The 15369-nt window shown below is 36.0% G+C and overlaps 1 protein-coding gene across 5 annotated transcripts in view; it reads right to left on the bottom strand.

Annotated features, from left to right (window-relative positions):
* Nucleotides 1-15369, bottom strand: part of USP45 (ubiquitin specific peptidase 45) — a 64678-nt gene that overhangs the window by 41829 nt on the left and 7480 nt on the right. For 4 of the 5 annotated variants that reach the window (XR_011074987.1, XM_068551397.1, XM_068551401.1 and 1 more), the window contains 3 exons: nt 14494-14666; nt 13131-13234; nt 9200-9300 (listed from right to left, as the gene is read on the bottom strand). Coding sequence is in view for 4 of the 5 variants with exons in the window: in XM_068551397.1 (XP_068407498.1) it covers nt 9200-9300; nt 13131-13234; nt 14494-14666 (378 nt within the window). In the remaining variant the exon portion in view is untranslated. The remainder of the gene's footprint in view (nt 1-9199; nt 9301-13130; nt 13235-14493; nt 14667-15369) is intronic. The other variant, XM_068551399.1, reaches the window with a different exon arrangement.

Genomic DNA, 15369 nt, shown 5'->3' with positions numbered 1-15369 from the left:
GAGCAACTGGACCCGTGAGCCACAATTACTGAGCCTGCGCGTCTGGAGCCTGTGCTCCACAACAAGAGAGGCCGCGATAGGGAGAGGCCCGCGCACCGCGATGAAGAGTGGCCCCCGCTTGCCGCAACTAGAGAAAGCCCTCGCACAGAAACGAAGACCCAACACAGCCATAAATAAATAAATAAATAAAGATACATGAAATTGCTTAAAAAAATAAAAAGCACAATGTTAAAAAAAAAAAAAAAGTCCACTGTGTACCAGGTACTATATGAACCACTATCTGTAATTATTTATAATTAATTGCCTATGATTTATGACTAGAGTATAAGGACATATAGTGAACAGCATAGAGACATTAAGCCTTAAATTCATGATAACACTTTGGTAAAACTTTTAGAAACTAAGTATTTATGTACATTTGCTCACTAAGAAACTGTCAGCTGAGAGTTTAAGATTCTAGTTTAAAACAAGCATGTTCGCCAAATATAAATAAAAAAATTAATTAAAAAAAAAAACAAAAAACAAGCATGTTTGAATCAGTCCCCCAATTATTTGACCTACAAACAGGTATGCGTTTTAATAAAATGCAATTTATTACTTCCAGTGAAGAATAATTATTGATCATTTTGTCTTTAGAGACAACAAATTTTTCTCAACATGGCAGTGATTTTAGATCATATTCACTTTAAGAACTCTTCCTTTACAAACACAGAATGAATGCACTAAGGACTGAACTTCAAGATGCTTTGAAGTATGATATAATTAAAAGGACAAAGCTGCTACAGCAATAACCAAAAAGATAAACTATACAAAATTTTGATCATTTGTTTTCTTTTCCTCAAGTTTTACCTGAACCCATGAAATGCCTGTAATTAAAAAGAATCTTCACAGAATTTCGGGGTTAGAAGGTTATCAATAATATATATCACATATATAAATATTATATATGTAAGATATATTTATAATAAAATATCTAAACATATATATCATTATCTCACCTTACTTATCTCCTTTATCTTGCCAACACTGTCATCAGGTATTGCACTTATGTAATAAAATAACATAGACCATAGACCCCAGAATGCAAAGAACATTAAGAGGAAACTTCAGGCATTCTAGATAAATTTTTTATGGGTCTTTTATATCTCTGTAGTTTACCTTTAGGCCTATAATCTGAGTACTCAAAGAATAGTTGGTTAATTGAGTAGACCTGATGGGCTTTGTACATAACTCAAGTCTTATAAGAGAGAAAACTGGCTGAAGCACCAGCAAAGCCAAAATAAAGAGAAAAAAAACACTGTTTCCACACTTGGCTAAGACTAAGCCTATCTAAAAAGTAACCTTAAGTACCTCAAATTTTTCTACCATAAAAACGACTCCAACACAAAGATCCTCTAATTATTTTTTTAAACCAAGTTTAAAGATATTAAATTATAAATTTTAAAAAACCCTGAATGGGGCTTCCCTGGTGGCGCAGTGGTTGAGAATCCGCCTGCCAGTGCAGGGGACACGGGTTTGAGCCCTGGTCTGGGAAGATCCCACATGCCGCAGAGCAACTAGGCCCGTGAGCCACAACTACTGAGCCTGCGCAGGCCCGCGCACCGCGAAGAGTGGCCCCCGCTTGCCGCAACTAGAGAAAGCCCTCGCACAGAAACGAAGACCCAACACAGCCAAAAATAAATAAATAAATAAATAAATAAATAAAACAAAAAAAACCCTGAATGTACCAGAAAACTGTGGGTGAATATCTTTATAAACGTGGAGTACAAAAGACTTTCAAAGCATGACCCCAAAGGCTAAAAAACCATTACAGAAAAGACTGATGGACTTGGCAACAATGACACTAAAAACTTCATTACTGCCCCCCCAAAACCAACCCAAAAAACCTAAAAACTATAAACACAGTTAAACATGGAAAAACAAGTATTCTTGTCAACTATACCCTTTGTATAATCTTTCTGGAGGGCAGCTAAACAACAGTAATCAAAATTTAAGATGTGTTTATAAATTGGCCAGAAATTCCAAAAAATTTAACCTACAGAAACAGAAGAATAAGTACACAGAGATGCAGCTTTGCTCATCTTGGAGAAAACTGAAAACAACCAACAGTGGATCTGTTGCCAAGTAATATTAAATGCCTCTCTTTTCTCAAAGGTATAAATATTTGTGAATTGCCTTGGTTAAACCAGAAACGGAACACTGGTGCATCCCAAGTTTCTCATAGGCACGGGGAAAGCAAACTTATTTTGCAATTTGCTTATTTAAAGAAAAAGTCTGAGAGCATCATTTCCTCTGATAACTTTCGCCACTGTAAAGATGATGATCAAACAAAGGCACACAGCTAGTTGTAGGGAGTAGATTTAAACCCAGGTAGTCTGGGTTCAGAATCCACACACTTAACCATTATGATCTGCTATCTGTCTGTATAACAATGGATGATAAGGTTAATAAGTGTGACAAGTTAAGACACTAAAGAAATGCTAGTAGTGATATGAAAGAAAAGACCACTTCTTTTAAGCAAAAGCTGGATGCAATCAATTGCTGGATGTCTTTCGTGTGTGAATTTATAGTTTTATTAAAGTTTATAGTAGCCCTTCTCAAAGGGTTCCTCAAAAAAAATTAAGCCCTAATGCCATAGGTACCCACTGTATCCAGTTAACTTCTCCCTATATATATCCACAAGTTAGTGCCATTTTGGGGAGAACTGAGAAAACAGTCATTCAAGTAACTCTGTGTTCTGTAGTTCGGATGAGGAACCCCAGATTTACATCCCTACAGGTAAAACAAATTGTTTTTGAAGTGTTCAACATTTTTTGTCCCTAACCCATTTTATATATGGAAATAACAATTTTTAGTACGTATTTATGAAAATGCAAATTTCTTAGGCATATGGACTGTCACTTTATACTAGAACAAAATGTATTACTTTATAAAGAAAAGTCAAAGTATTACATTACAGTCAAATTGTTACTGTAAAAGGGTACAATATTATTTATTCTCAGATACATTATTTCAGATCCCAAATGTACCATACTTTCTTATTTCAAAAAGATACAGCAAACTTATACTTAATAAAACCAAAAGAACCAACATGTCTTTTTATACCAAGAGCATAAGCTTAATGAATTTAACAGAATATAATATCTTATGCTCTCTTTAAGTTCTTTGAAAATGGCATCCCACCAGTATTAAAAATATGGGCCAAATTTATTGTTTTAGAAAAGAATGTGGGACTATCTATCATCTGTCTAGTTCACACATAGCAAACCAATATTCAATGATATAATTTCAACAGGAATTCCCGTATTCTGTAAGTGTTTGTAGAACACTTATATGACATTTACTAGACTACCAAAGTGAGAAATAAGCCCTTCAGAGAATATCGGCCCACTTTTAACAATACATATTTCTGGGTGGGTCTCACAAGAAAGTTTTCTTGCTCTTTTTCAATCTTGTGTTATATGACCTTTTCATTATATGGGGATTTTATGTGTTGTTTTTAGTTTTCTGGTATATGTTTGAGGGGGAGAGTGTGGAGAGATTAATTTTTTTTAAAGCAAATCCTAGCATCAGATGTGGGATCTACACAGCTGTAAGCATTCTTCTGGGAACCAGCCCTGGGATTCCCTCAACTGCTTAATGCAATTACCTAAACCAGTCATGTAGTATTAATGTAATTTGCCCATTTCTACAGCTGAAAAGAAGTTTAATCTTTAAAGAGTAAAAAGGAAAAACTTGCTATCCCACTACTTGTCTACTTTGGAACCAAATAAGAATTACCTCATATGTTTGTTCTCAAAATTCCACTAATTCCTAGTTAACCATTAGCCTTAGAAATCTTTATTTGGTCATATAATAAATTGATATTGACATATGAATGGGCAGGTATACATATTAAGGCATTCCTATATATCTCCATAGTACAGTAAGTGATCTTTCTAAAATACAAAACTGATCATCCACTTCTCCTCTTAGAACCTATAAGTGGCTCTTCATTGCCTCCAGGATAAACTCTAAGCTTACAAGGCCCTTCAATAGCTGTTTCTACTTACCTCCAGAGTCTCACCTCTCACCACCCCCCCATCATCACAAAACTCAACCTTGCAGCTCTATACAATCCCCTGAACGTATCAGGCTCCCTCATCAATGAGCTATCTCCCCTGCCTGGAGCACACACCCCTTCCCTCTCTGCCTACCTAACATCTAGCTATCCTTCAGATTCCAGCTTAGAAATCTCTTCCTCTACATAAAAGTTTCCTGGATCCTCTCGTCCAGATTACTTACCACTCCAAAGTGTCCTCACAGTCCACTGTACTGGCTCCTCACGGTACTATTTAAACAGCAATTATAATTGTGATTTGTCAATATCCCTCACTAACCAAAAGATCAATAACGGCAGCAACTGAGAAACAGATCTGTCTCATTCACCACTGTATCTCCAGTATCTAGCACAGTGTCTGGCACAAGGTAGAAACTCAAGTATATTAATAGACTGAATGAATAAATAAAATAATTTGATAATATTCAGGGGTGTTTTGGTAGAAAATGCAAAGCATATCTACTTCCTCAGTAAAAACTGCTCACATGCTAGTTCAGGTCAATTCAGCAGTATTTACTACCTAGTCATATGAGAATCAAAAATATAAGCCAGGGTACAATCCTCAAGGCATGTACAGTTTTATAAACAAGACAGATACATATGAAAGCTGAACACCACAAAATCAAGTGTCAAGATTCTAAAGTATGCTACAAAGAAGAAGAGATAAAACGAAGGATTGGGAAAGTGTCACTGAAGTAGGATCTGAGCTGAGCCTTAGGGCAAGAAAGACTGAAGACAGAAACTATAAAGACAGAAATGTGCTAGTTTAGCAGTTCTCAAAGTGTATCTGAAGACAACCCCCCTCTTTTGGGTGTCCATAAGCTCCAAGGTATTTTCATAATAAGCCCAAGATGTTATTTGGTTTTCTTACTTTCATTCATTCTCAATTATACAATGCAGTTTTACAGAGGCTACAGGCCATGTGATATCAGAACAGACTGAATGCAGAAGTAGATACGAGAATCCAGCTGTTTCTATTAAGCCAGACATTCAAGAGATTTGGAAAAATGTAAAACAATGCCACTCATCAGGTTTGTGTTGTTTTGGAAACCGTTACCTTTTCTAAAAATATGTTATTTGTGTTAACATGTAATGGAATTACAGCTATTTTTCAGTAAATTAATAAATATTCTAATTTTTTAGATTTAATTTCTAATATGATAAATATTAATAGATATACCCTACCTAACCAAAGCTCTTTAAGTCCTCAATAATTTTTTAAGAGTCTAAAGGGCTACTGGGAACAAAAGTTGAGATTCACTGAGCAGAGAAGCTGAATTAGATGTATCAGACATGAAATTAGCCCAGGCATCGTATAACTTAAAAACATGTTTAAGGTACAGGTACAGGCTTTCCTCTCAGTAGTTATTTTTACTTAATGCAAAATATAAAAAGGCTCCATTTAAATCACTCTTATCCTGCCATTTGAACACAATATATACAGTTTCATAGTCTTTTTGAATTACCATATACAGACATTTTTACATTTCTACAATCTTCACCATTATCATTTAAAATAGCTACATAATCATTTCCAGCATTCTTACAAACCTCAATAGCAACTTTCATATTTGACTTGTAAAGTATCTTATAAAAATATTACTATCCCAAAAAACTTACTTCTAAAATACCAAGGGATATTATTTTAAATCAAACTTGCCTGAGAGCTGCTGTAACTTGGAACACAAAGATACTAACATTTTGCCCTAGAACTTCTGGAAACCCTGGATTCAGAACTATGTCTCGCCCTAACTTTAAAGGCTCTACACACTCTCAAACTCCTTCAAGAACCTGTTTCCCCCATTCCAGGTGCTACCCATGGTTCCATAAACACAATTAAAGCTTACATTGGTGTTTCCTTCCCAGCACCTGAAATGATTTCTTCTCTCCTCTCTACCTATCTAAAGTTCATCCTTTAAGGGTCGGCTTGGAAGCCAGCTCATCCACGATTCCTTTTGAGTTCCTTCCAATTGAACACTGCATCCCTCTTTGAATATTTGAAGGACTCTGTTTGAACATCACTCAAAATACAAACAAATTCTATTCGACTTACATCATTATTTTTTTAATCTCACACCTTTTTTAAACTTCTTTAGGAAAGGTCTTATCAATCTCTCTTCCCATGGGAAACAGGGAGAAAGTGCTGAGGAAAATGAGGCTCAGACAAACTGTAATCTGCCCCAGGTCACAGAGCTAGTGATTGAAAGAGTCAAATTTGAATGCCAGACTCCCCTGACTCGAAGCCCATGGTTTTTCTCCCATACCATTCCACGCTCCCTACCTTACATCCTTTGTGATAATAAATATTCAAGAAATCTGTAAAACTGAATGGAATCAGACTGGCTTTGTTCTCAACCTCAAGGAATCTCTAACGTAAAAAATCCAGAGAAAATAATTTCTACAGTTGTACTTTTGCCACCCTTGCCATCATATCCCTACATTTCTTCTTTTTTTTTTTTTAATTTATTTTAATTTTATTTTTGGCTGTGTTGGGTCTTTGTTGCTGTGTGCGGGCTTTCTCTAGTTGCGGCGAGCGGGGGCTACTCTTCATTGCGGTGCGTCGGCTTCTCATTGTAGTGGCTTCTCTTGTTGCAGAGCACAGGCTCTAGGCACATGGGCTTCAGTAGTTGTGGCACACGGGCTCAGTAGTTGTGGCTCACGGGCTCTAGAGCGCAGGCTCAGTAGTTGTGGCGCACAGGCTTAATTGCCCCGCGGCATGTGGGATCTTCCTGGACCAGGGCTCAAACCCGTGTCCCCTGCATTGGCAGGCGGATTCTTAACCACTGCGCCACCAGGGAAGCCCCCTACATTTCTTTCAAAACTAATGGGCAGCTTTCAGGAGACAGCATTAAGACCAACCTCTGTTCTATAAGTATTAAATGCCTATAACCACCATATTTTCCAATGAATGAGTGATAAAATTAATCATTTCTTCTGCTGTCCAAGAACCTGAGTTTACCTCCTCTAGTTCCTCCTCCAATGTCTTCATCATTACTGTCTCAGAGCAACAGCTACCAAAAATCATTCTATATTGCGCTACAGAAAATACAGCTGAAAACGATATTTCTATATAATTTTTCAGTTTCTGACGTCACCTACTAAGCAGTTCAATCCCTGCTCTAAAGGCATTTCCAAATTACCATGGCCATTTATTCCCATTCACCTAGTTAATCAAAATCCTGAGCTATGTACTTGATTCCTCCTACTTTCCCTCACTCATTACACCTAGTCCACCCCCTCTCCACCAGAATCCCTACTCATCTCTCACCTGCCCTACCACAATAACCTCCTTTTACCTCCTTAAGGATCTCCCCACCTCCAATCTTAACCCACAACAGTCTATTCTCCATTTGGTAGAGTTATCTTTATTTTTAAAAAGATGAAATGACTATCACTCTTCTGCTTAAAACACTTTAATAGCTTCCATTACACTTCCAATAAAATAAAAATTCTTTACCACAGAATTCCTTACAGTATCCTTCATGACCTGCCCACCTACATCTTAACTTTACCACATTCTGCTTTCTCCCAGCAAACCACACTCCAGCCATATTGGCCTTTCTTGATCATTATGACCATGAGATTATTACTTATCACTGCAATCTGTTCTTTTCCTTTGTAGCACTTATCACAAGTTACATATGTGTTATGTTTCTGTCTATCTCTCCCACTATGCTCTAAACTTCATGAGGGCAACATAAAACTGTTTTTGTTTTACCAATACATATCAAATAAAGTATAAAGCATGGCATGTGGTAGGCACTTAATATTTTTGAATGAAGAAACTCCTTCCCTATATATTTGTAATATATATTAATGTGTATTATATACTGCTTATATGTTAGACAACAAAGTACAATATATAATACGTTACTATTGTATAATAAAGGATTTGGCTGCCTTTTGTCCCAGGTTCCTGAGAAGCCCCCTCTAAATCCTTGGATTTCCAGAGTGACAGGAGTGTCTGTTTTACTCATGGTGGGCCCCTCAGACCACGTTTGATAGTTTATGTTAACAAAGTATTTTTTTATTCATTGTGGGACCTTAGACAATGTATGCTAATGAGATGGCTCAGGATGGGAGCCAGCCATGCCAGAAAGCCCAAACTTGTGATTAGAGGGCTGGGATCCTGGAGACTGAGTTATGTCATGTGGCCAATGATTCAATCAGCCATGCCTATGCAATGAAACCCTAATAAAAACGCTAGACACCAAAACTCCAGTGAGCTTCCCTGGTTAACAACAGTCTGTGTGTATTGTTACACATCAATGTGCTGAGAAGGTGATGCATCCTGACCCCACAGGAAGAAGACAGAAAAGTTTCATGTTTGGTACCTTCCCAGACCTCACCTTACATGTCTTTTCTTTTGGCTGGTCCTGATTTCTATCTCTTTTTGTTGTTGTTGCTATAATGAAACTGTAATTGTAAGTATAGCACTTTCCTGTGTTTTCTGAGTCATTCTAGCAAATTATTGAATTAAGAGGACAGTGGGAACCCCTGTAGCCAGTTGGTCAGAAATTGGGGGGGTCCTGAGAACCCCTAGCTTGAGAATGGTGTCTGGAGTGAGGGCAATCTTTTGGGGGAACTGAGCCCTTAATCTGCAAGGTTAGCCTAATTCCAGGTAGTTAGTGTCAGAACAGTATTCCAATGATGTAACAAATAACAGATATCATTTCATAAATGTGTCAGGGACTATGCAAGTATTTTTACACACATTATTTCTAAATCTTTAGAAAACATCCCTAAGCTTCACAACATTCCCACTTGACAGAATTATCGTACTAATTTTTTACATAAGGAAACTAAGGAGTCAAAGTCACACAGACAGCAGGTAATTTAGGTGGAACCTAAATTCAAATTCAGCCTTGTTTGATTCAAAAGCCCACAATCCAGTCACTATCCTCTCCAGCTTCTCATTATTAGTTATGTAAATACAACACAAGATAACATCACAAAACTGCTACCTAAGAATTCATGGCACTCGTACTGAGAGGTCACAGTAAAATCCAAAGTACTCTTTATGAATTTATTATCTCTTTATAAGAATTATAAAATATCATACTTTAATACAAATTTCTTTAGCAACTGCTGTTAACTTACTTGTTGGTGTTTTAGAAACATGTTTCTGGAGAAAATCAACTATCTGAGCCAAAACCTTCTTATTACAATGTGTTGATAATTTTTCATCGCACTCATAACACCTGAAAAAATATAAAATTTAAGCAAATATTATGAAAGCATCTTCAATAATTTTGCACATCAGGTAATAAAGTTGGTATTTATCCACTTTTGTCTTTAACTCATGGGGTAAGGGGGATACATAGGGTGAGGCAAGAGAAATGAGGTAAATAAGTCTACAGAAATAAGCAGGGGACAGTTCATACAGAGCCTTAGCATTCAAATTAGAGTTCTGGTAGTTTATCCTAAGTGTAACGGAGTGCCAAGAGAGGCTTATAAGCAGGCGAGTGATATGATCCAATTTACATTTTGAAAACATCACTCTGACTAATGTCAGATTGGATGGCATCAGGAATAGAGAGAGATCAGGGGAGATGCAGTGGATCTGGAGAGAAATGAACAGACATATATCTTCAGGTAAAAGCAGTAACGAATTGGATATAAAAGATAAGGAAGAGGAAAGGGAGAAGCTGATGTGGGTATGTCAGTGATTCTCAAACAGGAGCAATTTTGTCCCCCAGGGGACATCTGGCAGAGTTGTGAGACATTTTTGGTTGTCACAACTGGGAAAGCTGCTACTGGCACCCAGTGGTTAGAGGCCAGAGCTAATCCTGTCCCCTCACAGGACAGTCCCCCTCACAACAAAGAATTATCAACCCAAATGACAACAGTATTGAGACTGAGAAATCCTGGTCTAGATGAAACAAGATATCCTGTGAGCAGATAGTGTTTAAAGCTGGGTGGTGGGTATAGAGGAATTCATTATACCATATGTTTACTTTTGTTAAAAGGTTGAAAAATAAAATAAGATAAAAAGGGGAAGAAAACAACTGCCAGGCTCCTGGCTTGAATACTTAAGTGATGGAGGTTCCACTTACAGAGACAGGGAAGACTGGACAAGGTAAGTGTTGTGTTTTATTTTGTTTGGAGTTTATTTGTGAAGAGGGGGTTAGAGAAGAGATTTTGAAAAGCACATTCCTTTTTAGAAAACTACCCTCCACTAAGTTTACTCATTAGTGCGTATACTTAATAAAGGTTTCTTCTATCTATTATCATCTTAATGAGATCCAATGATCAAATAAGAACAGTGTTTGACCATATTGAAAGTGTTTTATAAATGTAATGCATTATACCAACATGACCTTACATATTCACAATCTTCTTGCTTATAACTATTAGTGGTCCTGGAATCAATGGCTGTAAACTAGGTTTGGGTCCCTTTTCTAAACAGCGCTCAAAATTCAAATGGTTACTGAGTGTTCACTCTATCACTTTGCACACAGAAATACACAGATACATAGATAAATCTGTGAAGGAATCGAGTCACAAAAAACATTCCCAAAGCAACCTTTCCAATAGATCATGATGGAATTTAAGCAATTACAGTTATCAAGCTTCCATTATAATAGATGTTCAATATTTAGTGATGTAATGATTGGCAAAAATAATAAAAATATAATTGCTTATTTGAAAAATATTGAAACGTCAAATTTTTACCGAGATTACGACTTAATTTTTACTTGTTATTAAATATATTGTTGTAACTTTAAGAGTGCAAAAAAAAACGTAAATAAAAACTGCACAATGGCAGCGAATTTGGGGAAAAGAGGAGAGCTCAAGATAATTTAATTCTACCTGTTTCCATTAGAAATAACCAAAAAAATAATTGAGCACTTACTATGTGCCATGCACTGTTCTAAGAACTTTACATGCATTTTCTGGTTTAATCCCTCACAATAATCAAAAAAGTATTATCATTTTAAAATAAATAGCTTTATAGAAGTGTAATATTTTCTTTTTAAGGGTGGGAAACAAACACAGGGCTCGCGAATAAGTAATAGAATAAGAGTACAAGGGAAATATTAAACCTTTCAACAAATTTTTGAATGATTTAAAAGCACACATTTACATGTTATCTTTAAGTGTTAAATCAGTGCCTCTAAACCCTGGTTAGGCATAAGAATCACCTATGGAACTTAAAAATACAGAAGCCCTGATTTAATAGAGGACCACTGGTACCTATGGGTTTTTCAGATTCCACCTGTGTGATTCTGATGTGAAGTCAGAGGTAAGAAGCTGCTGTATTATTATACTAATAATTATCTGTTTAAGCAGTATTAAATCCACTATCCAGCAACACTTTGTTAGCTGTGATTAAATTATCAAATCTACAATATTCCTTTCTTTTTTTTATGTTTTTCAGGTTTTTCCTGTAGTTCCAGCTGGCCTTCTCTAATCCAGATTAGCGAAGTTTTCTACTGATATTGTTAAACTTTTTAAGGTTTAAGAATTAGATGGGAAAAAGAAAATAGTCACAACCTTTAAATTTCTATAAATGCACGTGACAAACCTGAATTTCTTTCTCTGAAAGAGAAGTAATTCTATGGACCCCCAAATGTGACATAAAATTATTTTCAGTATAATATAAATCTCACAAATCCATCTCACAAAACTCAATAAATTCACCATCCTTGTAACTCTATATAACTATGAAAGCAAAATTACAATTAAATATAAAATAAAATTTAAAAAACAATTAAATTAAAACTAACAACCCTAATTGATTATGCTAGGTAAGGCTTTTTTGCTGAAATTAAATCATGATTCATACCATAATTGGGGTCCTAAGAGCTACAACAGACATTCCAATTCAGATTCACTTGAGATGAACCTATTTTGCCAGGTGCCACTCAATTCTCCCACCATCTTTTTCTACTTCAGTGGTCCTCAAACTATGGTCCCAGGCCAGCAGCATTGGCAACACCTGGGAACTTGTTAGAAATGCAATTTCTCAGGCCCCACCCCAGAACTAGTAAATCAGAATCTCTAAGCCTGAGACCCAGCAATCTATTCCAGCAAGGCTCCCAGTGATTCTGATACACCCTATCGTTGCAGACCACTGCTCTATTCAGACTACAGGGAAATGTTTACTGAGCTGCCACACTGTGGGATCATCCCCTTCTCCCTTGGCTCCAATGCTTCATTTACATATTAAGTTCTAGCAATTCTTTCCTCATTCACCCTAATTTTATTACTTGGGGCCAACAACAAAAACACAAATGCAGCAGGCATCCAACCCTGTGGCTGAATTAAATTATATGATGATGGTCTCTCCTACAAACCAAAATATCCTTATATTAATTTTAGAACACTGAAATGAAGCACAAAGTTAAAATATTGTTGTCTTAAAACTTGAAAACTCCTGAAAATTCATCTGAATAACCCTAGGAGTCTATAAATTCGTGAGAAAATTTTTGCTGTAAAATATAGGAAAAGCTTTTCAATACAGTGTCCAGTTAAACCACTGAAGCAGTGTGGTATGCTGGTAAGGGACTAAAGAATCAAAAGACTTGTTTTAGTGCCTGGATTTTTACTTTGTAACCACAAAAAGGTAAATAAATGATACTCAGTGTCATTACACATAAAATGAGGGAACTGGACTTAGTTCCCAACCAGGGTTAAGTAGTAAAATCCCCTGAGAAGTTTTTACAAACTATCTATGCCTAGGCTTTCCTTGTCCCCTGCAGAGAATCGCCGAACACTTGACTGCTTGAAGTACCTTCCTCCACTAGAACTCTGACATTCTAATTTAGCAAGTTCATTACCAAAAAATCAACTAGCAACAACTTTTCTTTATTGTACAAAGAAAGTGTTAAAGAAAACTACAGGGATGACTAAATTTTTTCTTACTTAAATTTTATATTCATGGATAATGTTAATTTTCTTAAATGATTCCATAGGTTGTGTTTAGGCTAAAAAGTATAAGCTGGTATATCATCTTTAAATACCGTACCTTATAAAACTCAAAGACAGTTTTTATAGTGAACACAAGTACTAACGAAATCTAACTTACCAAATGATCCATGTGCTCAGACTAATTATAATACAATGAAACTCTGCTCTCCAACTCTTGAAGTGCTTCAATGAATGCTGGCTTTCTGAGTTTTTACCACATCCCTAAAGATGAACAGAACACTCTTTGTATGATTTACATACAAGTTTATTTCAAATTAATCAAAACTTAAATCATACTCAAACATACTAGAAGTTTTGTTTTGTTTTTGGTTTCAAGCAGGAGGGAAAAGTTTCAGAAAACAATATGGATTCTCATTAAATTCAATTTCTTGCAAAGAGGCTAACTTGCTTCTTGTTACACAGTAAAACAGTCATGAGCCAAGTTAATTTCCATACCATTTAAAAATGTACACGCTCTCTGTCTTATGCATGGTGGGACCCTGAGCATCCTCACAGGCCAGTAGTGCCCCTCCCCTATACACACATTTCCTAATACCCTACACACCTCCACCCAACTCCACGGAAAGCTAGTGAGACTCAGACCAATCACAGTAACTTCCATCACCAGGTAAGTAAAGAAATGAGATTCAATTCCAGTCAATGTCCCATGAGGGGCAGTCTAATGGATGTTTCTGGAAAAGTTTTACGTATTTTAAAAAAGAACACAGGGAAGGGATGTACTTTTTGCCCTCTTTCTGGCCTTTGGGGATTGCTGTGTGATACACAGTGCATGAAACATCTTTGACCATCCTGAAACCATGAAACTGAGGATGGCAGAGCAGAAAAATGGAAGAAATCTCAGTTTTTAATGTTCTTTCCATTGAAGCAACTAACTTTAAGTGGCCCTACTTCTGGCTTTCTATGTGAGATAATAAAGATGCCTCTTATTCTAAAATATATATATATACTTTTAATTTTATTTAAAAATTCCTTTATTAAAGATATCAATAGGTTCTACAACATCGTAAAGCAACTATACTCCAATTAAAAAAAAAAAGATACCAATAGCTTCTAAGCTCTTAAGAGAAATTACTTTGCAAAAAAAAAAAAAGAAAGAAAAGACAGAATAATCACTTTTTATAGAGAAATAAATGAATCCAAAAAGATTTTTAAAAAACCCAAAAACTTGGATCCATTTCCTAAGTAAATACAAATAGGTAAAAAGGCAGGGCCGCATATGAGAACTACTGCAAGTGGGCTGGATTCCCTTTTGAAGTATTTATAAACCACACATGATTAATTTCTGAACATACATATATTTTACTTTACCTTAAACAGTTCTAAGCTCGGCCTTGGAGAGTTCTATCTAAACACAGAATAAATTAATCTCAAGTTCTAAGCATTACCAACAGTCAGAGCTCACAGTAAGATTTAAGGAAAATATTTAAGACAAACTCTCACATAAAAGAGACTTTTCTCACCTGAAAACCACACTTGAGGCACAACCAAATATCAGAAGGGAGTACTGGCTGTCCATCATAGAATTTTCTTTCTTTTAAACATTCCAAGCAAACTGACCACAGATTCTCAACTATTGCTTTTTTCACATGATTCACACTGATAGCATGACTTACATGTTGGCAAGTGAAACCTACTGAATAAGACAAAAAGTTTGAACATTTTCTTTGCTAAACCAAAGTGACACCATTAGCAAGCAAAGGCCAACAATATTAAAACGCTATAACTAAAAAGCACAGAGATTCAAAAAACAAAATAACTCAAAAGGATACATACTGCATGATTCCATTTATAAAACATTTGTGAAATAACAAAATTATAGAGTTGGAGAACAGATTAGCAGTTGCCAGGGGCTTTAGATGGGGAGCAGTGGTGTGGCTATAAATAAGTAGCACTCAAGGTGGTGATACTGTAATCAAGTATCTTGACTGGTGGTTATAGAAAGCTACACATGTAATTAAACTGCATACACACATACACACACACACACACACACACAAAGTGCATGTATATCTGGTGAAACCTGAATAACCTCTAAGGATTGTACCGATGTCAGTTTCCTGGTTTTGATACTGTGCTACAGAAATACAAGATGTTACATCAGGAGAGACTGGATGAAGGGTGAATGGGACCTCCTTGTATACGTGTTGTACCTTCCTGTAAATCTAAGATTAATTCAAAAATTAAAAGTTTAATAAATAAGATTATTTATTGAGCAGCTACTATGTATCAAGCATTTTGAATGTATTTTCTTTCACTAAGATACACAAGTAAAATCTTCCCATGGGCTAGCTCTGCTATGATACTATTTTCACCATGGTTGCGAGAAAGAAAAGAGA

The sequence above is a fragment of the Eschrichtius robustus genome, chromosome 9, assembly GCF_028021215.1.
Source record: "Eschrichtius robustus isolate mEscRob2 chromosome 9, mEscRob2.pri, whole genome shotgun sequence".
NCBI classification, from domain to species: Eukaryota; Metazoa; Chordata; class Mammalia; order Artiodactyla; family Eschrichtiidae; genus Eschrichtius; species Eschrichtius robustus.
The sequence above is the reverse complement of the archived record's forward strand: the minus strand, read 5'-3'. Positions and strand labels throughout refer to the sequence as shown.